Source organism: Haliotis rufescens, unplaced genomic scaffold (assembly GCF_023055435.1).
Source record: "Haliotis rufescens isolate VD_foot unplaced genomic scaffold, xgHalRufe1.0.p SCAF_75, whole genome shotgun sequence".
Taxonomy (NCBI): domain Eukaryota; kingdom Metazoa; phylum Mollusca; class Gastropoda; order Lepetellida; family Haliotidae; genus Haliotis; species Haliotis rufescens.
Genome location: NW_025964367.1, coordinates 362,611 through 389,711, shown reverse-complemented (window position 1 = coordinate 389,711; position 27,101 = coordinate 362,611). Strand labels below are relative to the sequence as shown.

Genomic DNA, 27,101 nt, shown 5'->3' with positions numbered 1-27,101 from the left:
CCCCAGGTGCTATCGAGATGGCAGGACATGATTCCCCTTTTTTCGAACACCTGGTGTCATCACTGATTTTCAGTGGTCCATTCATTTATATTTGAACATGATTTCACATGAAATTTCAAACCAAATGGGATTTGTTTGGTCGGATAATCGAGACTGGTTATTCTCTGGCGTTGACGTTAAATATATATTTGGTATCCTCATAAAAGACACGAGATTGTGCTCTTGGACATACCCGGAATACCCTGGCTACAGCCGACCTCTTTTCTCCTGCATTATTGTCAACCCTGAGTGTAAACATTACTCTTAATGTAAACAGTTACACATTGAGAGTTCTGTATTGACCCTTTATGTAAATATAATATTACTAAGGGTAGCAGGATAACACTTAATGTAAAAATGTTTACAAGGTTCGGGATTAACCTTTACTGTAATTTATTTTACAATAAAGGTTGAAGTGACAGGAATAATATATCCTGGTCCGTGTCAACCTTTCTATCAAACGTACTGTAGCAATGACGTCACAATGAGATAACACAAGATTTGATTGTGTCTGGCTTTTCTTTACTACAGGAAAAGATGTATTGTTGTATTGTTTGCATTGTACAAAGAAGAATTTTGTCGGTCATCTTGTAGATCTAGATTTGATGCCAATATGTGCCCCTTCGAATTAGGAATGAGAGTAATTGATTATGCTGCATGTATAATATGCAGATGAAAGTTGTGCATATACACTGTTATATGTTTTGGCAAACATATAGATAGAAGAGATAATTTGATTCACCTTTAAGTCAGATATACAACCTTTCGAGAGCGTCGTTATTCACTACACAGCCAACACTAACAATCATCACAAACAGGGCCACCAAACAATGTTACGTGTCGATTCCAAAATTGAAACAATATGTTAACCTATAAATCTGTATGTGTGAAACAAAGGGTGATATACAATTAACAAATGTATTACAAAATTACTAGGTTTCCAAATCAATGTAAATTACTGCACAACAATTATAATGGCAGTACACAATAGAGTCGTTGTACAATATTCAATGAAAGTATGTTATACGATTGCAGTGGTCAGTATCAAATATAAATATACTGTGGTGATAGCAAAGGTAAAATCAGTGATTATTATGTATTCACCCAGCGACGACAGTCGTCAAGCTTCCGGTCCGAGACTGACCTTGGCAGGGTATCGGGATGATGAGTGATCTGTACACGAAAGCTAATCTTGATGTATTCTCAGACGATGAAAATGTGTGAGATATACGAGAGGCACGCTCTTGTTCCCTTATATACAGTCTAACCAGCTTCTGGAAATTTCAACACAGTGCCATCACATTACAGAATATTCTACATGCTTCTATAACGCTCTATCTCAGTGCAGTATTCCGGAAGTTTACACATTTTACTAGCATCTAATAATAGTAACTTCCTTACCACTGCTTCAATTAAACAGTACTACATTCCAGACAACTTCTTATTGTCCAAATACAATGCAATGAGCTTCTACCGAAACTCAACAGAAACAATGCAATACAGTGACGAGCATTATTAAACAATAACAAACACTGCCATATAACAACAATGATACACACACCACGTACATATACGTACACACACTGATGCACCATGTACACCAGATACACACACTGACACATCAGTGACTGATATATTCGTTAACTGATAAATTCATTAAATTATCCTGATTGATACATTCATACACCTATACATATACCCTCTGCAACCTATATATGCCACATTGCATACATTGGAACATTCATGAATTGCTACTTTATACACTGATACATTAACACATTACATGCTGTAACGGAGCTGTGCTCCAGTCCCAAGGGTGTCATTAAACAAGAATAAAGTAGTAATGAAAACGCGGTAATAGTTTCACAGGTATATTACTAGCAGCCTATATCTAAAATAAGTCACATAGACAATAACATAGAGGGAAATCGCCTGAATATTAAACCAGCCTAATAGTCTAAAAACTCAGTCACTTTAACTGGGCAAGTAAATTCTTAACTTCCCCATTATATAAGGTGTTTGACAATCACGGGAAGACTGGTTATCCCCGAACTGCTAGAAATACAACCAGAGTAAGTCAGTACTAGATTAACACTGCCCCGTAATCACTTTCGAATGAAACCTGAGTTTCGAATGACCACCCAGTAGGAAGTAGACCCGTGAACGGTCTAACGAAACCTGGATGTCTAAGGGGTAGAGACGTCGGAATGACCACCCAGTAGGAAGTAGACCCGTGAACGGTCTAACGAAACCTGGATGTCTAAGGGGTAGAGACGTCGGAATGACCACCCAGTAGGAAGTAGACCCGTGAACGGTCTAACGAAACCTGGATGTCTAAGGGGTAGAGACGTCGGAATGACCACCCAGTAGGAAGTAGACCCGTGAACGGTCTAACGAAACCTGGATGTCTAAGGGGTAGAGACGTCGGAATGACCACCCAGTAGGAAGTAGACCCGTGAACGGTCTAACGAAACCTGGATGTCTAAGGGGTAGGGACGTCGGAAGGACAACCTCTCCTGATCATCCGTGAGATCGCAATAGCCTGATGGAGTTTAACCAAGTGTGTTTCTTCACATAGTTTGCTATTCGGGTTTTTCCTAACTACTAATCCAAAACTGAAGATGTATGTACCAACATAAAGTGCTGACCCCAACCTATCCAGCGGTACCACTAGAGATTTTCAATCAGATATGTACAATTATTGAGATGACAAAATGGTCATTTATGCATGAGAAATAAGTACTAGATAATCCAGGTCCAGCAAGTAACAAAAACTATTCAACATGTGAATAAGGTAGAAAACATACATGTATTTGAGAGAACAAATATCAAATCAATTTATGACAAAAGTGTGCCGTTAAATCGCTAGAGAATAATATATACGGGCCTCTAAGTCTCTAACAGGGAATGCCAAAACACTGGATAACGATAACTGCCGGTGTTACACTGTTAAATATATCCACATGATCATTAGTTTGTTCATGAACAACACAGTTCAGTAGGTGGCTGGCTAAGGGTATGGTTCCTACCTAGGGATTTAAATCCTAGAGAGAGAGTCAGCCAACACATTGTCTGTTCCTTTGAGATGATCGATCTTGAGATTGAGCCCTTTGAGTACGCTGATTGGTTCATTTCATACGGTGTATGGTCGTCAGAGGACTATGGTCCGTGACCACAGTTACTGGAGAATTGGTGTTTTTCACATAGATCTCGAAGTTATTCAGGGCCACCACTAAGCTTAAGACATAGTTGACCTGGTCTCGGTTAAACTTTCCAGAGAAGTAACTGACCATATTGTCAAAACCGTAAGAGTCCTCTTGAAATAGAACAGCGCTGCATCCTCTATTGATGGCGTCTACAGCGAGCTTGAATGGTTGATCGAATCTGGGTCCTGCTAGAACTGGCTTCTATGACAGCACTGTCGCACGTCTTTTCTTCAAGAACGCAGTAAGAGTCGCAACCTCCATGGCAAAGTTTGGATAGAAACGACGGTAATATTCTGCCATACCCAAGAGATGCTCGGTGCACTTCCTTCTATGTCTGTGGCTTGGGAAAGTTCATGATGGATTCCACGTAAGCTGTCCTGGGCGCGACACTCCCCACTCCGACCGTGTGACCTAAGAAAGTCACCTTGGCATGCCCAAACTCACAGTTATCTAAATTCAGCATGTTGCAATTGTTAGCTAGCTGGAGTCGATCCAGCACCTGGTGTAGAGTGGCTACTGGCTCTTTCCAGGAGAGGGAAGCGATGATGATGTTGTCCAAGTACATGCTCACTTCTGGGATGTCCACTAGAAAGAGGTTCATGAGACGCTGGAACGCCGCTGCCAACGTCTTCAGCCCAAAGGGTATCATACGGTATCGGTGTAGTCCATCACGTGTGTCTATTGTGAGTATCTTCCTCGACTCTAATTCCTCGGTAGTCTTTGGCAACGGAGCTACCACATCAATGATGACTTTGGAGAAATCCCCTGCCACATTTTGCACTATTTTCAAAAAGGCCGGGGGAATAATCTGGTTGTTTTTTTCTGATACTTGACAAATATGACAAATCTCTACGTCACTGTACATCCCTGGCCAGCTCATAGGTATTAGTCCTAACAAGATGACCAGCAAACAAGCACTCATTAGCCAACCTGAGAATACTATCTCTCAATTCCCTTGGAACTACGACCTAGGTTCTAGCCAAGAAAACCAGGCGAAGCGTAAATGTGAAAATACGTCAAGAGATCAACAACGAAAAACAAAACTATCGATAGCGAGTCGGAGGATAGAATCTATGTTGAAAGTGTCATGGCGGCAGCAAGATTAACTTGGGTTCAGCCACAGCTTGTGAGAAAGAGTGACACAGTTTCAGACTATAGACGTAACACAAACACAGGACTAAATGTTGATGAGAATACAAGACATATTTTACATGCCATCTCGTCACTGAAACATTCATTTGACAACAGAATGAGGGAAATGGGAGAACGAATGAGGAAGTATTTTATGAACACTTTTTAAAAATGAAATGAAGCTTGTGAGGGCAGATCGACACATTGGAAGATGTAAAAACACACGTCGAGAACAGTCTGCAGCAGCTGCAGCTAGCCAGCCTGTTCAAAGTCATTGGCTATTACATTGTGAAGACTTTAATCGAAGACGATAGCGAAAGTACAGATAAAGTTGTAACTATTAACAAGGTCCAGAGTTTAATGGGGGACGGTCAAGATAGTGGGGGCAGACAGAAAGGCCCCAAACCTGCATCATTGTCGCTGATGTTGAGACATGTGAAGAGAACATATCAGTGCTAAAAACAAGAAACTGTTAAAGCACAGTAGGAACTATTCGGATGTATGCATTGAGTGAGTGAGTGAGTGAGTACGCTTTTACGCCGCAATTAGCAATATTCCAGCAATATCACGGCGGAGAACACCGGAAATGGGCTTCACTCATTGTACCCATGTGGGGAATCCAACCCGGGTCTTCGGTTTGACGGACGAACGTTTTAACAACTAGGCTACCCCACCGGCAATGTATACATTGAAAAATAAATATCAGCTGATGTGAAAAATACACAGGCTAATCTGCGGATTTTGGTGAAGGAGTAAGGGAAAGCCCGCCAATATTCTGTTAGAGACACACGGCTTATCAAATCATCAAGGAACTAGGGTCCATGGCGACTTAGGCTGACTAGTTGGAATTGCGGCAGATTGACTGTGAAGAGAAATTAGAACTCGCTATTCAGGCAAGATATAATTTTGTCAGATGACCATGATATTGATCTTTGTGAAACATTTCTCCAGGAAGATGAGAGAATCAATGTCAGGAATTACAAATGTATAGGGCATAATCGATTAGAAATAAATAGGAAAGCCAAACATAATTCAGGTGGAGTTGTTTTTATATATAAAAAATTGATTTATTGAAAAGGATGAAATGTACTGTCTTGGATAGGAAGACGGAAGGAATATTGTAGAGACAGCGGACAGATGGAACAAATACAAATTTCATCAACTGCATATGCTACCTCCGTCCAAAAGATTCATCCAGCAGGGATGTAGATGCCTCAGAGTATTTCTCTGTGTTACAACAACAGATTTGTACCTATCACAATGATGGAACAATATGTCTATTTGGTGATTTCAACTCAAGAAGAAGCGACACTGTTTACATCAAGGGTGTAGATAGATACAGGCACGCTGTACATTGGATCACACTGCTGATATTTTTCTTTCTGATGGACTGCAACCTTTGTATGTTAAACGGGCGTGTGGGACATAGATTTTACAAACGTTTCAACCATAGGTAAATCTGGTGTAGATGATGTGTTTGTGCCACATGAGGTGAGGTGAGGTGAAATGGGGTTTAACGTCGCGTCCAATATTATTGCACTTATATAGCGACGTGCATGCACGTGTATGTGTGTGGCTGCTTGTACTAGTCCAGACTGGTGCCGATTTATAGTGCTAGCACACTGAGATACCATGCCGCAGTTTAACATGAATACCCCACTCAGACACAGTATACTGACTCCGAGCCGACCAGTCCTTGTTTTAGCCCCTTAATGCCGAGCGCCAGACAGGGTAACAACAAGTACCATCTTTTAACGTCATTTGGTATGACGCGGTCGGGGATCGAACCCCGGACCTTCCGCTCTCCGGGCGGACGCTCTACCATTAGACCACGCAGGCGGTCCTTGTGCCACATGAAAAACTACCCTAACTTGATGATTTTTCAGTGCGGTCTTTGACTGATTTTATCAATGATCGTGACGTATGCGTTCCAGAGAGAGTTCCGAATCATTCACTGTTAGAGTGGTCCGTGAAGATGGGTGTTTGCGACATGGTGCTAGTACAGTAAAGGGGGATACAGAAGATGTTCAGAGGTATCAGATATAACAAGGTCAGTGATACTCAAAATGACTTTCTTCAGGGTGTGTTACGTCATATATTGTCGCCAGGCATATATTGTCTGTCTGTCTCCTACTCACTCAGACGCGGCATATGTTGCGGCATATGTGATTTAGACAGTGTATATTTCTACAATCATATGTATAGTGGATGGGGATTTATACAAGGTTTCCCCAACATAACTATCTCTCCCCTATATTAATTACACCACACATTTTGCAAAATAGTTTAATAAACATACTTAGCAAAGTAGAAGCGACATTCTAACAAGTGTCATATAGATAAATATATACGTGTACGTAGACATTCCAAAATTGTCCACCTAAATATTTACACAGCAATCTATAGATGTCTAACTAGTGTATCTCTTGTATATCACTAGTTACTAACTAGTGTACAAGTGGCATATTCCAACATGACCCATAAGATAAAAAAAATTCTGGTTTCTGGTCGTAGGCTACCATCTTCAGTTAAACTTGTATTTTCGTATAAAACAGTTTTACATCATATCAGTTCTTATAGAAGTAACAATTACATCTAATAACCGTAAACTGAGGGCAAATGAAAGATAATGCAAGCATCTTCATATAGATTTCCGCATTAACAATATCCTGTGTCATCTAACATTATATCATATGTATGGCCTTTCAAATCACTGCATCCCCGGCATATATCGTCGCTGTCGATATCTGACGATTGGCGACAATATTCGCCCGGCGACAATATATGCCGTGACAGGGTGACTCTTCTGTTGTCATTTTACAACATATTGCAAAGATAAAGCATACACTTGACAGTAGAAATGATATGAAAACTGCGTATTACAACACTTATGATAACCACAAGCCTGGATAAAGCGTGTCCAATACTAATGACACCAAAGGTAAACCTCGTCGCAAGCCCTACTGGTCACCTGAACTGTAGTGGCAATGGGGTAAGGTATGCAGCCTTGAACAGCATTGCCGACAAGTCACAGGGGCATTATGCGGGAGCAATATTACTCCCATAGAAAAACCTTTAATCGAATGAACAGAAAGTGTAAACGTGCTGACAAGCTTAATGTCCCATGCATATTATACAAGAGACTTTTGAAATCATTTAGAAATATTGGAATTGCAAGTGACAGAAATATGCAGATCCGTATGGAGTTGATTGATGAAGGCAGTGTGAAAATTATAAGTGACAATGCAGTTCTTGAAAAGTGGAAGGCGGATTATGAACAGTTCCACAATCAAACATCTGTAGAATGGTTTGATGACAACCACCTGCAATCTGTGAAGGGTTCTTGAAAGGCTAGTGAGAGTGGTTTTGTTCAGGAAGTGGGCAACCACAGTGAAGCTATATCAAATGTTGAAATTACAGGGGTGAAGTTTGCTGCAGGCAACATATTCTGCCAATGAATACGGAGATGCTGTTTCCATCTTGTTTGTGTACCAGTGTACATATGTCTGTATGTAACGGGTCCTTATCAAAATCTGTACCCCATTTGGTCCTGTTGAATAAACAAAAATAAAATTCAAAAATTCAAACGTTAGTGATTTAACAAGAAACATCTAAACTTAACAAATAGTTGGGTAAATTATTTTAAAGCCTAATTCATCACTCTTGGTGAGCAATGAAAATAATAATTGATAATCTTCTCTTCTATGTGCCACACTACCGAAATGATCGATATAATTTCAATACTCTTTATTTGTAGAACGTGTTCTTTGTACGTGTTGAAAATCATGCTATGCAATGTGTGATCACCTGGATCATTTTCAGAATTTCCTCTGGTAACACCCAAGACAAACGGTTACACCAAAGACGAGGCGGTAACACCAAGGACATTACCAATACTCATAACAACTTTTCTTCCACGTCGCAATAATCTGTCAGAAGGAAGTGATGTACTGTAGTTGATGTTGCATATTTGCAATGGTATCAGTCATTTTTATTTCACAAGGTTTTCTGTGAAGTTGATACTGCTGAATTGTGGTAACACTGAGGACATATTAAGTAACACCAAAGACATTTACTGATTATAAAGGGACCCAAGTTAGGGTGTTTTCATTACATTAGGTGGTAACATGAGTTAAGAGTTGCAATTACAATGGAATAAGACATGTTTTACCCATTAACACTAACTTCAAAGTTATAAGGTAGTAATTACTGACTCGTGGTAACACCAAGGACATATTAAGTAACACCAAGACATTTAGCTTCATCTTACCCTAAGTTAGATTTTTATATTAACAATATACATTCAAGTGTTAGTATGATTAAAGCATTGTAATTTCAATGGCACGGGACATGTTTAGCCATTGCCCACTCACAGTTAACAATTGCTGACTTGTGGTAACACCAAGGACATATTAAGTAACACCAATGACATATTAAGAATCATCAAGGACATATTAAGTAACATCAAAGACATTTTGTCATGATTCAGGTAACCCTAAAGACATATTTTCATTCACAATGAAATAAAAATACAAATGACTGCTCCTTGTACAGTGGTCGAGAGTATCCACAACCAGTCATCCATTTAACTCTTCTATTATGCATGTGAAGATATTTTGTAAATGAAATAGTGTTTTTCGACAAGGTTACACCAAAGGCATGGAACTTTCATATGGAGGTGCTTTGTGTCACCTTTTTTCCAGTTTGAATAACCTTTTCTTCAGTTGACTAAAACAAAAAATTCTCCATGAAATACAGGAATTGTATTATGTAATAAGGGAGCATTCATTTTTCTGCTCTCTACATAAAGATGGATAACTCTTACACCTTATTAAGCAAATGGTAACACCAAGGACTTGAACCTTGTTGACGGGCATGTTTTGCTTATTCTTTATTCTTTAAAGTTAGGAACATAGAGGAAACCTATGTTTATTTTAAAGATTCTTATCATATTAATAAAATAACAACATAAAATCTGATATATGTTCACTGTAAAAAGCATTCGATGTCTATTGATAGTGATAATTGAATACTTTCAGACAATATCTCACTCCACCACAGGCAAATAAAGAACTGACAAGGCAAATGTTCGATGATACATTTTAATTTGGTTCCCCACTGAAATATTAGGGATGAAAGTTAAGGGCTATCTTTATGAAAGATAGAGATTACTGAAATAAAGAGGGTACATATGCTAATATAAATAATAATTGAATTTTGTGATGTACATCGAATAGCTGGCTACTGTATTTGTGAATAAAATATGAAAACTGAATGACATGAATGTCATTGTATAATAAAATATAAAAGTGCACGCATTTATAAGGAAATATAAATCGACCCCAGAATAATGCGATGTGCATAACAAAAATCCCTTTGATATTAACCATTACTTTTTATGTTTGTCTGGCTATAGACTATAGGCTATGGACCGAAATAGACCATTACCTTATCCACTACTGTGTAGGGGGTTATCACGACCGAGGTATTTTTATATCTGAAAAATAGCGACTAGCAAAGTGGAAACCATTACATCATGGCCCGCCACGCGTTGACGACGTGATCGCATTGTCGTGATATCACGTGGATACCTCAGGGCGATATTGCGTTGGCCCTGACCCAGACACCAAAGAGAGCAGATCAACCTACACGAGTGACATTTCTTTTCTGACAGTACGGGACAATATGGTTGAACACAAACAAAGCCACTGTCTGCATTCATTTTGATAGGAAATAACATCCATGCCAATGTCAATTGACTGCTCAACTAACTGACTGACACTCAGTTAACATCAAGGCGTGGTGGGGCGGGGTTATGGGGGAGAAAATATGTCTAGAAGGGTGGGGTGGGTGGTGATACCCAGAAGCCTCGTTTTGAGGACAAATCCTGTTAACACGAATATATACAATGCTACAATTGTTCCAGCCATTTGTTTCCGTGACTGGAAGATGTACATCTAATTTACGAGTGCATCGGTACATGTTGTGAGTCAACCTGAAACCATTCAGGATGGCACAGTCGTGTGGAAACGACATTGAGGAGGTACCCTACGAACAAGTTCTCTATTGATTTCAAAAACATTTGTCAAGTACCTAACCATGTCGTAACTAATCAATATTCTCTTTGCAGCGAGCAATGACATCTGAACACAGTCCGTGGGTTAAAAAGCTGCCAAAGGTAATTGTCACCGTGAAACCCAGTTCGCCACGGTCCAGTGACCTTAGGGCCTCACCTGCTTATCACTGTTCAGCGGTCTGTCGCACGGCTTCAGTTCTTTGATTTTGTGTTTGTCAGCTACGTCGAGCAAATTTGTTGTTTATATATTTTTGTAATCTCTAGCATTTTATTTTTATGCTCTTATCATGTGTCAATTTGATATATTTTATTTGATATAAACTGACGTCCAAAAGAAACTTTACCAACTGAAAATATAAATTTCAGACAAAGTTTAATTTGTTTTCGATGAAGTCTATCTAAAACACAAAACCTAAATACAACAATAGTGTATGCAGAAAATGTTAATCGTCTGTTACATGTTTGCGAGATAACACGCGAAAAAAGTGAAAAAACACGTGCACCACGGACAACTGCAAATGCACGTGCGGGTAAGGGTATAAAACGATTGCAACGGCAAGTCAGACATCCACAGTGATAAAAAAACACAAAAGAAATGCCACGACTCACAGTCGAACAACGTGAACGAGCCTTGGGTATGGTACAGATGGGAGCCATCCACGCCCATATTGCACGAACCTTCGGTTGCTCCCGTGTTGCCGTTACCAACTTGATGCAACGTTACAGACAGACAGGGCGGACCGCTGACAGGCCAAGAACAGGCAGACCCAGGGTGACCACGCCCTATGATGACCGGTACTTGCGTACCTTGCACCTCCGAAATCGCTACTTGACAGTGACGTCATCGGCGACAAATGCCTTAGGTCACAGGGTTAGTCGATAGACAGTGGCCAGGAGACTCAGGGCTCATGGAATCAGGGCTTTTAGACCATACAGAGGACAGCTATTGACAGCGCAACATCGTCGTCTGCGATTGAGATGGGCCCGGACTGTACGACGTTGGCAACGACGTGACTAGCAGAGGGTTGTCTTCACTGACGAAAGTCGATTCTGTATGTTTAGGGCTGATGGAAGACAACGAGTTTACCGCCGAAGGGGTGAACTAACGGTGGCGTGTTGCGTGCAGGAGGTCGTACCATATGGTGGAGGGAGTGTCATGGTGTGGGGAGGGATCTGTGGGCAGGAGAGGACACCGCTGGTCATCGTTGACGGAAACTTGACAGCTCAGCGTTACATGGATAACATTCTTCGTCCAGTTGTCCTACCATTTCTCCAACACTAGAGCCCATACAGCCAGAATTGTCACTAACTTCCTCGCAGCCAACAACGTCAACGTCCTGCCGTGGCATGCACGCTCACCCGACGTGTCCCCCATAGAACACCTCTGGGACTTGATGGATCGTCGTGTTCGACAACGACCACACTCTCCAGCCAACCGGCAAGAACTGATCTTGGCCCTCCAAGAAGAATGGCGTCAAATCCCACGTGACCTCATCAGACGACTGACGTTTTCAGTGCGGCGAAGAGTTTTTGCGTGTATTGAGGCATTTGGTGGTCACACACGCTACTAATGACTTGTTATTGAACGTGAGCGATTGTTTATGTACTCTGCCTATTGTCTATGATTCTGAAAGCTCGAGTTTTGTACCACACCCAACTTTAGGGGTATGATCATTCGCGATATGATTGTCATTTTCAGTGTTGATTATGTTGATATATTGATCTTCTCAATACACTTGACTTCATGCCTGTATGTTTTGTTGTTTTTGAGCAAGAGTGATTTCAAACTCTGGTAAAGCTTCTTTTGGACGTCAGTTTATGTATTCAAGCTTATTCACATATTGAAAGTGTTTTAGTAACTTTGATTTTCACGCAGCGGGATGATAATATTATTAGGTAGACATTTCTCATGTATTTATTGGCACCTTATTAATTGTACATATTTAGTAAGTATATTAATTATTAACGGTACCTTTAGGTAGCTTATGTTCTGCCTTTAGTTTGATATCTATATCTCTCATATTGATCTAGAAGTTAGTTTGCATTCGTATTTTCCCTACTTTAGAAAGCACAGCTGTATTCACTGCCTAGGGCATATGGTTTTCCTTACACACGAACGTTGGTTGTCGTCACTAAGGTCCGCGCGTCTCGTTTATGAACCCCGGCGTTACCGTGTGTAACCATTACCATGAATCGTTAGAGTTTGACGGGTCGCTGTGTCGCTCGGCTACTGTGTGATCAGGTTTCGCTAGTAGGTATTTATGGGGCAGTGTTCATCATATTGTGTCTTATTGTGTCTGGTGTTGCTGTGCTAAACCTATTGGCTAGGGTATTTTTGTATACCCCCCGCCCCTTTTTCCAGTAAAACGTGAATAACTTATTTATGTTGGGATGTCTAGGTTAAGTGAAGTAACTGTTTATTGTTTTATATCAGGAACTCCTGCAGGTCAAGCAGCTGTCTATTCCGGAAGATTAGTATTTCCAAGCGACTTTAGTCTACAGGGCTAAATTTATATTTATTCGTATCCGACTAACCTTAGTGTCAAAGACATATATTTTAGGGATAGACCTTCAGTGTCCATTTCTCCTATCTGGTTAAGTCGAGGTTATTCAGTTATGACAGAGTATTGTGTTAATTAGCTCCCAAATGTTGATTAGTCACAGCCGACTAACTTGGCAGTCTGTGTCTTGTCGATTTTCTTTTCAGAGTGTAATTTTAGTTATCCTTTTGTAATCGCTAATTTTGTAATTTTGTAATCGTTAGTTAACAAACTTGTGTATATGTTCATCATTGATTTATCAGTGATCACTGCCTGTGACAATTCGAATCTTTTCGCTGTATATTACCTCTTTAAATACGTCTTGCTGATAAAAATACAACTGTAAACGTGTACCACTTTGTCTATTATTCGTTTATTTACTTTTATTATAACCATAGTCCCAGGAGCCCAACCCCATGGCAGCAGAGAAAGACACAGATACCATGACGTCTGTGGATGAAGAAGATACTAACGAAATCCGCCATTCGCCTCGAACTAGAAAAGTCCTGTACGGCGTTAACGATACACCGGGGCCATGCTTGTTGCCGTTGTTTGCCCTTCAGGTAGGTAGACTCCTTTCTGTCAACCATATTACATTCCTTGCCACAGAGATACGAGTAGGAACAGGTAATACAGTTACGTTTGATACAAATAGTGAATGAGAATGGTTTTACGTCGCTTTAAGCAATACTCCAGCACCACCACGACGGGGGACACCAGCTTCACACATTGTGCCCATGTGGGGAATAGAACCCGGGCCTTCGGCCTGTCGAGCGAACACTTTAACCACTGGGCTACCCCTCCGCCCTTGAAATAAATATGTGACTAGCGCGTATTTCACATATTTATTTCAGGGGCGGAGGGGTAGCCATGTGTCGGTGGGGTTTTATGAACTGAATTTCACTTTGTGTGAGTTCATTGGAGTATGAACCTTCATAGAGTGAGGGATGAGTGAGCTTGCTCCGACGTTCGTACAACAATGTTTGGCCCTCACTCTTTGAAGGTTCATACTCCAATGAACTCACACAAAATGAAAGTCAATTCTTATAATTTTTTTAATCACTATTTTTACCTCGGAGGATGTAGAATTAGATGTATGCACAGTTTTATTTATGTATATTAGTACGTGTATCTTCATGTTTACACTGACAGCCACACAACAGCCAGCTGTATCGCTGAATGAAGTAGTTCCTCAAAAAGAAAAGTGTTATGAGCGTATGTATGCTCACAGTCTTATATAGTGACATCTTTGTAGTTTGTTTACAACAAATATATTGTAATAATTTCATCATAAGTAGAGCAAAGTCTGTTAAGAACTACCTCAGTCACAACGACAGCGCGTCGTAATACATTTACATCAAGTACAAGACGTCAAAATGGCTGACGCGATAAACGGGACGGGGAAGTTGTAAATGTACCTGTCGCGACTACACGCGTCAGTCATTATTGTTGAGTTGGTCGAGCATCGAAGGGTTATTGAAAAGATGTGTCAAATAGATACTAAGGTAAATGCATAGATTGCTGAAGACTGTCACTCTCAGTTTTGTCACGGATCGGGCGGATCGAGTCGATACAATTGTTTGGATGTGCATTTCTTCGTTTTGTTCACCAGGATGGGTCACAGCGAGAGAATTCGTGCACGATCTTGCAGTCAAACTCTCCTCATTTTCTCAAAGTATGCTTAAACGCAGTGTTCAAGACTGAAGGGTCTAAATGATCAGAAACAACGATTCTGTATGTATCCGTGCTAGGCAATCCCAAAGATTTTTCCCGAAGGAGTGTGGAAGTAGTCCGTCAGTGTTTACGTCATTTCAAGAATGCAGTTTCGTGGAAAACTATGAACGTCAAATTGTGTCCTTCACAAAATTTTGAACGTGAGTTTCGCCGTCATGTTATCGACAAATCGTCCATAGAGAAGCGGTATATTGTGTTATCTTCACATTACAAAATAATAATCAAATAAACAGCCATGTTGCAGTTGGAAGTCGAATGGTTCATATGCATGATAGTCATTTATGTCTTCAGGACATTTCCTACATTGAATAACGAGCATAACTGACAACATAATTCCAAACGTTCATTCTTTGTACAATATGTGCATTTCTGTCAAGCAGTGTTAATAATGATTGACAAACATCAATAATTAACGTACCTGTTTCGTTCGAGTTTAATTCATAACATTCGAGGGATAAGTGCTGCCGTGTGTCCACATTGTTCATACAAGGTATTTTGACACACATTTCTATTTCCTCTCGAATATAGCATGGCTGGCTACTCGCTCAATGCGTAGTCGAAACGGTGATCTCGTTGTATCGGGCGCCGTAAGTTGCTGTGCAGAGCTAGAGTTCTGTCCCTTAGGCGTGCCAGATACGTGTCATTGTTGGCTCGAATCTAAGGGTACCTTTGATTACATTATGGTTCTTTGTCAGCATAATGCCCATTCCATCAAAGTGGTAAACTTCAACGACCTGGTGTCATCACTGATTTTCACCACTATCTTGTCTTTTATGCTCAGTGGAATCGGTTTTGGCAGATGCTCAATCTCGAATATTGCCTGGCGTTGACATTTATATTTACCACATAAAGCCCTGATTAATGCTGTTCAAAATGGCGTTACATCAAACTCGCTCGATCCACAGGCATAGGTTCAGCTGAGCAGGACAACAAACATACAAACAAATACGAAATAACAGTTAAGAAAAGATACCTCGTGTGTATTTGGTCAAATTATGCTACAAGAATCTCCAAAATACATACCGCCAATGAAGCCCCGATTTTAAAAACAGACCCATGTATGGCAATAGATGTGTGAAATCATCTTATATTTTATTCAGCAAATGGTGACGAGTATTGGTGGAGTAATATCAATTCCCTTGCTTATTACCGCTGTCATTTGCACGAATGAACTTCCGGAAGTAAAGTCTCGGATTCTAGGCATCTCGTTCTTTGTGTGCGGGATAGGAACCATTCTCCAGAACATCTTCGGCGTCAGGTACTGCCCATTATACACAGACCAGCAAAAAGTGTGCACATCACAAATTAAAGGATTAAGACAAGAACCAGTTCTCGTAATGTTGACATAAACATAGATTTGGGAAGTAAACAATTGTGATGGCATCCAGTACTGTTCAATAATTGTAACTTTGTAACAATTCAGTAACGACACAAATGAAAAGATATTTGGTTGTCATTGAATCTTATATGGTGAAATTCAAATGGAAAGCCATATTTATATAATCTGACTTTTGAAGTCTAACTGAAAGTGCTTAATAATGAATTTGGATATAAAACAGAACGCGTGTTAGTTGTGGGTGAAGAGAAATCTTCTTCAATGTAGGAAATCTTCAACATTCCAGATTACCAATAATCCAAGGGGCATCTCCAAATTTCCTGGCAGCAATTATCCCAATGATGGCGGCAGACAAGTGGAAGTGCCCAACTGAAGGTATCAGTATGTCTAAATATTGAAAGTAGATTTGCTTATACATGCTTACCCCTTTCGCGAACCCCTGGTGCCGTCAATGATTTTCAAATAAAATTCAAATTTGCCTTTTCTGTTTCGGCTGATATTCAAAACTGATTATTCTCTGGCGCTGGTGTGTTGTATGTATTTCAAAGACTGCTGGTTCATTATACAGTAAACTACGGTTATAATGAACTCAAAGGGACTACTAATTTTAGTTCGTTATAACGGTAGTTCGTTATAAGCATATATACAACATAACTACAGCAAATAGTCGGGACCAAAAAAGTAAGTTCGTTATATCCGTCAGTTCGTTATAAGCGTGTTCGTATCTCTGCCACGTGATTGTATCCTTTACCCATCATGTATCTCTGCCTCGTGATGTCTGGCTCGTGATTATACCTCTGTCACGTGTTTGTGGCATTGCCTTGTAACGGTATATATGCCGCGCGGTTATATCTCATAGTTATACTCAACAACAAAAGTTCCCGTGACACTAATATTTTAGTGTATTTTTGATATTTTTGGTTTTCAATATTGTAGTACATGTATGGAATCAAGTCACAAACACGCAACTGCTACAGAAAAGCATGCATTCCATGCAAAAGTTGACTTTTATGCAAGCCCCATGCATTTCACTACCCAAGAATGGGTATAAAAACATGTGCGTTAACGGGATTCCATATGCATTGTTTAGCATCGTGCTGACAACAACCACTCAGAAAAACAACAAAATTACGCAATAATACAACATTACGAAATGCTATGCCTGTCCGAAAATGAGCGTCTGCGAGCCACTGGTATGCTTGAGGCAGGATCGAATCAACGTGATGTTGCAAGACAATTTAATGTCCCCAGAAACACCATTTCGTGTTTATGGCAACGTTGGCAACAGACGACTGCAGCAACAGTGACTGCACGAAGCATCCTTGGCCTTCGACGAATATCTTCACAAACTGTACGTCGTCGCCTCAGATGTGCAGGGATTGTCGCCAGAAGACCCGCCAGACGTCCCATTTTGACAGGAAACCACCGTCAAGCACGTCTACAGTGGTGCAGACAGCGTCTACGCTGGACGGCCATGCATTCGGGACAAGTTCTATTCACTGACGAGTCTCGTTTTCATCTCAGCCACAGCGATGGACGGATTCGAGTGTACCGACGTCGAGGTGAACGTTACGTCAATCATTGTGTCATGGAAGAAGATCGGTTCGGGGGCGGCAGCGTTATGGTATAGGGTGGGATTACAGCAAGACAGAGGACCCGTTTGATACTGGTAGAGGGAGATCTCAATGGACAGCTCTACCGCGACGGGATCATCGGCCCTGTTGTTCCACCGTTTTTGCGTCGTCATGGCCCAGGCATTACCTTTCAACCTGACAATGCCCGTCCTCATATTGCTCGACTTGTTCAGGAATCTCTTCAACAAAACAACGTTAATGTCATTCCCTGGCCGGCTCATTCCCCTGTTCTCTCACCAATCGATCACATGTGGGATGAGATGGATCGACGCCTTCGACGTCAACCACGTTTTCAACAGACACTCCAGGAACTTCGAAACATGCTCCAGCAGATATGGACAGATATCCAACAGGACTTTGTGCGACGCCTGGTCCATTCCATGAGACGAAGATGTGCTGCTTGCATCACAACCAGAGGTGAACACACACGCTATTGATTTGTAAATTGACATTTTGGCATGTTCATGTTTTTTTATATGAAATCACGCATTTTCTAAAGTCAGTATGGCAAATTAAACCATTTGAACACTTACAGGAGTAAGGAGCAAACCGAAATTGTTTCAGAATTGGTAAAAAAACATAACTTTGCATTGAATCTTTTTCAATGTCGCAAGAACTTTTGTTGTTCAGTATATATCTCTGCTTCTGTCTCATCATGTAGTGTATCTCTGTCTCATCATGTCTCCCTCGCGATTGTATCTCTACCTTATGATTGTATCTCTGCCTTATGATTGTATCTCTGCCTCGGGATTTTAGCTCTACCTCGTAATTGCATTTCTGCTACGTGATTGTATTTCTGCCTCGGGATTTAAGCTCTACCTCGTAATTGCATTTCTGCTACGTGATTGTATTTCTGCCTCGTGACGGTATCTCTGCCTCGTGATGGTGTCTCTGTCTCGTTATGGTGTCTCTGCCTCGTGAGGGTTTCTCTGCGTCTTGAGGGTTTCTCTATTTCTCGATTGTATTCTTTCCTTGTTACTGTAACTCTGCCATGTGATTGTATCTCAGATTCGTGATTGTATCATTGCCTCGTAAAGGTATCTCTGCCCTGTGATTGTGTCTTTGCCACGTGATTGTGTCTCTGCCTCATAATTATGTCACTGCCTCGAGATTGTATCTCTGTCTCATCATGTCTCCCTCATAATTGCATCTCTACCTTATGATCGTATCTCTGTCTCATTATTGTGTCTTTGTCTCGTGATTTTTGTATCTCTGTCTCTTCACATATATCTCGTGATTGTATCTCGGTTTCGTACTTCTATCTCTTCCTTGTAATTGTATCACTGCTTCGTGGTTGTATCTCAGCTTTGTAATTGTATCTCTGCCTCATGATTGGATCCCTACCTCGTAATTGTATCTCTGCCTCGTGATTGGATCCCTGCCTCGTAATTGTATCTCTGTCACGTGATTGTATCTCTGCCTCGTGATTGTATCTCTGTTATGTGATTGTATCTCTGCTACGTGATTGTATCGCTGCCTCGTGATGGTATCTCTGTCACGTGATTGTATCTCTGCCTTGTAATTGTATCTCTGCCTTGTGATTGTATCTCTGCCTCGTGATGGTATCTCTGTCACGTGATTGTATCTCTGCCTTGTGATGGTATCTCTGTCACGTGATTGTATCTCTGCCTTGTGACAGTCTCCTTTTCTCGTGCCGGTTTCTCTGCCACGTGATTGAATATGTCTCATCGTTTCTGCCTCGTGATGGTACCACCTGTTTGTATTCAAGCCATATACGTGATCCTATTCGCTTCCTGCAGTTCCTACATCTCTCACAATCAATGGGACGTATGATCTGCCGTGGGTAGTGCGAGTGCGAGAGGTAAGATGTCTTCCGAAAATAATCAAAATGTCAAATATGTCCTAAAAAAACTATGCAGCAGTATATTCTATTAATTTTGTCAATACCATGTTCACATTCATACTATTGTTACATGTATATATAATAATTGCAATGATTAATGTCGTCTGATCAGTAATAATTTCATCATATTTTCTTGTAGATTCAGGGTAACATAATGCTGGCATCTCTGACACAGATTGTGTTAGGGGGGACGGGTGTTGTGGGTTTACTGCTGAGATTCATAGGGCCGCTCACAATCGCTCCGACTATTGCACTGGTTGGTCTGTCCCTCGCCTCGCTTGCGGGAGCGTTATGCAAGGACCAATGGGGCATCAGCACAGGGTAGGACAATTCTAGAAGACAATTGCACTTGCCTCATGTCTGATACCATCATTTTAACCTTCACTGAACATATCTCCACAGTGACGCATGTTGTTATTCTCGAGATAATCCATTCTTGAGCAATTTACGAAGTCAGACTATGTATAATGGCTTTCCCAAGTATTATATATAACTCTTAACGCCACTTTAATTTCACAGCCATTTAAATGTAATATTTTACCTCACTTTTGGCCGCGTCAGAATATTAAATGACAACTTCAAGAATGTCAGTGTATCTTACAAGAAATTAACTTCCGTAGTTTTTGTTCACCATATAACTTTTGTATCAGTACATTATATCACCATTTGTCATTTCAACTGACAGCACAGTGCTCCTTGTGGTGTGCTTCGCGCTGTTCCTTGGGAAATACCAACTTCCAGTTCCAGTATATACAAGACAGAAACGGTGCCACATCAACCGTTATCCCTTCTTTCAGCTCATACCTGTAAGTGAATAGTTGATTTTTCAGGATGTAACACAACGTGCAGTGTTTCTTTCAATCCGGAAATATTTTCTTCTATCAGATGATAGTAATATCTCCGGATTTTATTTGAAATATGAAGAGGAACATATAACAGAAATATCCCAAGCAATGAAAAGGACAAACCATCTGTCAATATGATGGACATGAAATCTCTTTTGAAGGTCCTCCTGTCAATTGTCATCATGTGCATCCTCTGCTTCGTGCTTACACAATCGGACGTGTTCCCAACCAACAGCACAGATCCTGGTTTCCAGGCCAGGACCGATTCGAGACTCCACGTTGTGAAGGACGCTCCTTGGTTTTACTTCCCATATCCAGGTATATCCCATATCTTTGAAGAAGTAGCAGATTGAATGGTTTGCAAATTGAATCTAGGTTATCAAAATGTCAGCCATCAGAATATAGTAGGTGAGTTGGGTTTTACGGCGCTTTTAGCAATATTACATATTTTACCCATTGGGGAATCGAATGTGAGGTTTCGGAGTGATGAGTCAACGTTTAAACTACATTCATTCCCTCACTTCGTGTTGCAGGGCACTTGGGTCGGCCCACTATCAGTGCTGCCGGGTATGTTGGGATGTTGGCAGCTACCATCGCCTCCATCATAGAGTCTGTCGGGGACTACTTTGCTGCTGCCCGTGCCAGCGCCGCACCTCCTCCCCCATCGCATGCTGTAAATCGGGGGATTGTGATGGAAGGCCTTGGAAGTCTCATAGCCGGTAGTGTAGGTGCTGTGCATGGTATAACATCCTACAGTGAAAACGTTGGAGCTTTAGTCATAACCAAGGTTTGTGGATCTAAATAAAAAAAACACCCCACCCACCCCCAAAAATATTTTAAATGAATTAGATTTTATGATGAATGCAATGATGGGCGAAACACATTCGACATTGACTCCTGTGGGAAACATCTGTATCCCTGGAAACGTAACAGGTAAACTTCCATTCCACTTGATTATTCCTACTGGACACTGGGGAAACGAACCCGGGTCGTCGGCGTGACGAGCGAACGTTTTAACCACGAGGCTGCCCCACTGTCTGCTTTTATTGGTACAGTAAACTACGGTTATAACGAGCACGTTTATAACGAACTAACGGATATAAAGAACTAACTTTTTAGTACCGACTATTTGCTGTAGTTATACTGTATATATGCTTATAACCAATTACGGTTATAACGAACTAAAATAAGTAGTCCCTTTGAGTTCGTTATAAACGTAGTTTACTGTACGAACAAAACTAAACACTGAGCATCGAACTAAACTGAACATTAATATTGCCCGATCATTTTGAGGGGGAATGGCATTGTTCTAGATAATTTCGAACACTGTTTGAAACTAGTTTATGTGATACTATCTGCATTGATTCACACTTTCACACATATTAAATAATACGACCAAGGAAAAGTATTTTCAACATGGAAGCAAGTTTAATTCCGTGGCCATAGAAATTTATTTTCTCCTTAGGTGTATTAGTTCACGTGTTATACAATTGAAGATCGTTTTACGTGGAGTTTTCTGTTTCTTCCAGGTTGCAAGTAGGTCTGTCTTCCTTACAGCAGGCGTAATTCTGACTCTGTGTGGCATGGTGGGTAAATTCGGAGCTGTGGTCAGCCTCATTCCTACTCCAGTGATTGGTGGGGTGGCCGTTGTGACATTCGGAATGGTGGCAGCTGTCGGCCTATCTACTCTGCAGTTTGTGGATCTGTCCTCATCAAGGAACCTCATGGTGCTGGGTCTGGCGCTGATGTTGGGCATGATGCTGCCTCAGTGGGTAACAAACAACCCCAGAGCTATCGACACAGGTGGGTGGATACCTTTCGCCCTCTTTCAGTTCGTATTCCATTAATATCAGGAATGGAGACACAGGGAATGATTAACACTACCCTGTGTAGAACCAGGGTCAGTGGGTGTAAGGTTATCGTTTCAACCACTTCGCTACACAACAGACAAGGAAGGTTCAAAAGTGTTCATTCCTCGCAGTATACAGCTGAATGATATGTTAGGAAACCGAACTACTCCATGTAGATTTATTGATTTGATTCATATTTCATATGTATTGTGTAACCAATAATAACTTGAGATATCCTTGAAATAAGGTAAGTCATACTTCTCTTCAAAGTAATAGTGAACATCAAGAAAACCCTTGATTTGTCATCGAGTTGGTACAGGGCTTATTTAACTCATGTGTTGTATGATGTCTTTTGCACGGGTATTAGGCCAATATGTCAACCGAGGAAGCAGTCTGATGAAACCATGCATCAGTACTATCAACTTTTACTTGACTTTAAAAACCTGAAGACCATTCCTCTTTCGTACAGGATTCATAGCTCCATTAAGAAATATACATGAGATACATCTTGCTATGTCCAGCAAATGTACCACCAAATCCCAAAGATTAACCATAATCCTTAATACAAATAGGGAAGGACTTTCTGTATATTCACAGGATTCGCCAAACCTTTTGCAATCTCAGAAAGGAACCAAGTTCAATTCTATAAAAAATATTCGATTTTTCAACTTTGTACACCACTAACCCTTACGGATTAAGTAAAAACTTCAATCCTTTTTCCTTGGGGCATTTGTTACTAAGCGTGGTGACCATATGCATAGATATAGTCACATTTCTATCTTCAGAGGGGCGGTCTGGTGGCCCACTGTTAAAGCGTTTGCTCGTCACCCCGAAGACCCGGGTACGATTTCCGACATAGGTACAAAGTGTGAAGCCCATTGAGGTACAATCGAGCACGCTCTTTCTACGAAGAGAGCTTCATACGACTCAAAAGTTTTTTGATCAAGGTCACAAAGCCTCAGTAAAGCTTTCAAAACGTTTTACGGTAGAAACGTGGAGAACATTTCCAATTTTGACGCATCGATAACAAAAATGATGTCCGATGCAATTCCCAATTTTGACCACATGTTCCCGTGTTTTTAGGTGAACACTTGACTTGACTTGAATGTGTTTGAAGTGGGTGCCACCGGTGCGGCAGGATACGCTAGCCTTTTCGCGAACATCTAGTATCATCACTATTTGATAGTGATTCATAAACACATGCTCAAGATATAGTCGGAATCGTACAATCGACTCTGCTTCATGCAGAGATTTCTTATGACTTTCGAAAGGGTTTTGTCGATTGTATTAATTATCTATTTTCTAGGTCATGCTGAATCGACTCACATCTTGAACGTCCTTCTTGGATCTCCTATGTTGGTCGGCGGCGTTGTTGGGTGCATCCTCGACAACATAGCTCCAGGTAAACACCATCAAGAGTGAGTGAGTTGGGTTTAACGCCGCTTTGAACAGTATTCCAGTTATATCACGGCGTGTCAGCATAATGTGAGAGGAAAGCCCGAAGTGTTGGAGATCTCAGACATTTACCGCTTAGGTGAAACCCGCGAGCACGGGTATGGTGCTGACAAACCTAGAAACATAATCGGGGCGAACCGGGATTCTTACCCACAACCATAGGTTTCTGGCGTGTCCAAGGGACGCACTTCTGCACGGCGAATCATGGCGCCTTAGACGACTGGGCCACCCGTGCCCGCTCAAGAGTAGAGAATGCAACTTTCCCCTTTATACAAATCACAATGATCAGTGAATGTTTTGATATTAACTGGTATACTGCATACACGAGAATTGTTTTGGCCATTTTAAATATTGTTCAGCAACATGCATTGTTGTAGTCAACATAATATGTACCGACGTATGATTACCTCATCAAAGAAAATATATCTTTATTGATTACAAAGCAGGTTGAGATTTCCCTCCCGTTTGTTTGACTTTTGCATTTCGTACCGTAACCTATGCGATAAGATGGAATAGCAAGCCTGTGGGAGGGATCACTCTGGGCACACAGTATACTTCCAGGTACTGCAGAAAAGTTGGATATTCTGAAGTATTCCTGTAACTTTGTTTGTTTGTTTGTTGTTTAACGCCGCACTATAATATTCCAGCTATATGACGGCTGTCTGTAAATAATCGAGTCTGGACCAGACAATTCAGTGATTGACATCATGAGCATCGATCCACGCAATTGGGATACGATGACATGCCAAGTCAGCGAGCCTGACCCGATCCCGTTAGTCGCCTTTTACGACATGGGTTGCTGAAGACCTATTCTACCCCGAATCTTCACGGGTCTATTCCTGTATCTAAGCATTGTCTAACTTCCAAGAACTGCAGACAAGTGGGACATATTGAAGTAGAGTGTTTCTGTAACTAAGCATTGTCTTATTTGCAGGAACTATAAACAAAAGTATAGTAGAGTGTTCCTTGAACTACGCTTTCTCTTACTTCCGGGAACTAATGAAGAGAGTGGGTGCTCAAGTGGAGTTTACTTGTAACTAAGCTTTGTCTTACTTCCAGTAACTACAGAACAGGTGTATAGTAGAATGTTCCTATAACAACGCTTTCTCTGACTTCCTGGATGTACTGGTGAGAGTGGGTGCTCAAGTGGAGTGTTCTTGTAACTAAGCATGGTCTTACTTCCAGGAACTATAGAAGAGAGGGGGATGCTGAAGTGGAGGGAGGAAGGAGTCATTTGCAAGGAGGATACATCCATTTCATCTGGCGACACCTCCACGTACGATCTGACGTTCATCACACAGTACCTTCCTGCGGGACTCACGTGCAGCTGGCTCCCCGTGTCCCCGACCTACACCGGAGGATTCTGTTGCCGACGTGGGAGGAGACATCGACTGCACTGATCACTAGGTTGACATGACATGCATCTGACCGAAACGTTAACATCATACCAGTCTGCATCCCTACTAGTGAAGTCCTTGTGTGATGCCAAGTGTACTTCACTGGGGTAAGGTAGATCTATTTGGGACAGTGTGTGACTTTGCTGCATGTGTATCATCGTGCAAGAAGGTATGGATGGATGTCGCAAGATGCTGGTTAGCCCGGTCCAGACTAACTATTTGCAGGCCAGAGTGAAATAGCTGGACTACTGCTAAGGCCTGGAGCAACATTCATTCCATTATACTCTTTGCTGCCATACTCGAGTTATTAAGAACTCACATGGCTTTATAAGGATGTCGACGTATTCTGATGTGGCTGTAGTAAACATGTAGCTACATATTACTTGAACATAATGTCAGAAGCCGGATTAGATAAAATATTTACATGTAGAAAAGACCGCAGTAATCAGAATTTACACAAGATGTGTCGTTTATAATACTTCTGTTGCTTTGTTGTCATTCTTAATTTTTTAATGATGCTTATTATTTGTTCCTCTATATTCAAGATTTATGATTTAGTTTAAAGGAATAATGTTATTGATATAAAACTGTCATATATAATATAACGGATTTAAACAATATCATACTCAGGAAAACATAGTTTCATATAAGGGATTGGTGAACAGACAAATAAATATCTATATAACACCTCTCTCTTTTAAATAAATATATAATGTTAACGCCAGAGAATAACTAGAGTCAATAATCTGCCGAAAGAGATTCCATTTGGTGTAATGGCAAAATAGCGGTGATAATAATATCAACTGATCACTGAAAATCAATGATAACACCAGGTAATATGTAGTTACTGGTAAATAAATGGGAGTTTGAAATCAAATTAAGGAAGTATTTTTACAATATAAAGTAAATAATATAACTTTTTAGTGTATACAGCATACAAAAGTCAATAAGTTCACATTTGAAGAGCATGTTGTACAGAATGTCATGGTACGAGGTAATTCATATCGAATATTTTGTTAGATTCGTATATATTTTACTGAACATTTTCTTTCTAACTTTGCAACACTGATTGCTATTTTTCATGAAAACATAGCTGGTGCTTGTTCACAGCAATACTTCAAAGTCCGAGAGAATTATGTCTATTATTTTCACCTGTTGTAGTTCTTTTTGGTGTATACTATTCGGTGAATAAAGTCTATATTGAAAGTTTTTGTGCATTTTCTTTGATCAGTAAACAAATTCCACGGTACTGTGACATATGTCAAATTTTCCTATTTATTGCAAACTGCAAGCTTTCATGCGAGGATCGCTCATCATCCCTGATTCCCTGCCTAGCCCATCTGGGTAAATATATGCTCGTCAAAATAATTTAGGGAACACTGATATTTTGTAGCACTGTTCATTCGATTCCTTTTAAATTTGGTAAATGGCCTCCTGATCGGCGGCTAACGTACTGATATTGAAGACTACCCTTACTCAAGTGACTTCATGACCAGAACAAAGAATTTCAATCATAGTGGACTCGTCAAAGTTCATTTTGACCAGCACTCATTTTCATGGAATTGTTTGTTGTAATCTCCTCCTCACAGCTGCCGTAAAAATGGAGATCGTGCATTTTATCACTTATTATCACGAAGCACGAGCCACAAGGATTTTTTGTGCGAAATTTGGGTTGATAAAGGCAGGTCGCTATGAAACTGCGTCACTGTGTTCAACATGCCACAACGTCGACACCTCACGATTGAAGAACGAGCCAGAGCTATTGGGTGGCTAAATGAGAATGTTTCACAGCGGGAAGTTGCTCGAAGGTTGAATGTTCCAACAACACAGACAGTACGTGATAGACCAAGGTCATGACGCCCTCGTGTGACAACAGGAAGAGAAGACCGACACGTCGTTGTTGAAGCATTGAGGAGACGTGTTAGGGAGAACCACCCTCCACCTCAAGATCTGCGCCAGCTTGCTCAATGGCTGAGTTTGGAGTGGCATGCTAT

At 40.8% G+C, this 27,101-nt stretch overlaps 1 protein-coding gene across 1 annotated transcript; it reads left to right on the top strand.

The window, feature by feature from the left end:
- Positions 1–16,403: 16,403 nt before the first annotated feature.
- Positions 16,404–26,206, top strand: LOC124121163 (solute carrier family 23 member 2-like). Its single transcript, XM_046484149.2, has 9 exons — positions 16,404–16,437; positions 19,457–19,518; positions 19,700–19,881; positions 20,246–20,366; positions 20,567–20,723; positions 20,939–21,192; positions 21,935–22,208; positions 23,562–23,657; positions 24,896–26,206. Exons 1-9 carry the CDS (start codon positions 16,404–16,406, stop codon positions 25,108–25,110), a joined length of 1,395 nt encoding a protein of 464 aa, XP_046340105.2. The 3' UTR covers positions 25,111–26,206.
- Positions 26,207–27,101: the final 895 nt, after the last annotated feature.

Coding starts and splice junctions, on each gene's coding strand:
- LOC124121163 (XM_046484149.2), top strand. CDS start 16,404: ATGGCGGCAGACAAGTGGAAGTGCCCAACTGAAG. Junction 19,882..20,245: donor CAATGGGGCATCAGCACAGG/GTAGGACAATTC, acceptor TTCAACTGACAG/CACAGTGCTCCTTGTGGTGT. Junction 21,193..21,934: donor GAGCTTTAGTCATAACCAAG/GTTTGTGGATCT, acceptor TGTTTCTTCCAG/GTTGCAAGTAGGTCTGTCTT.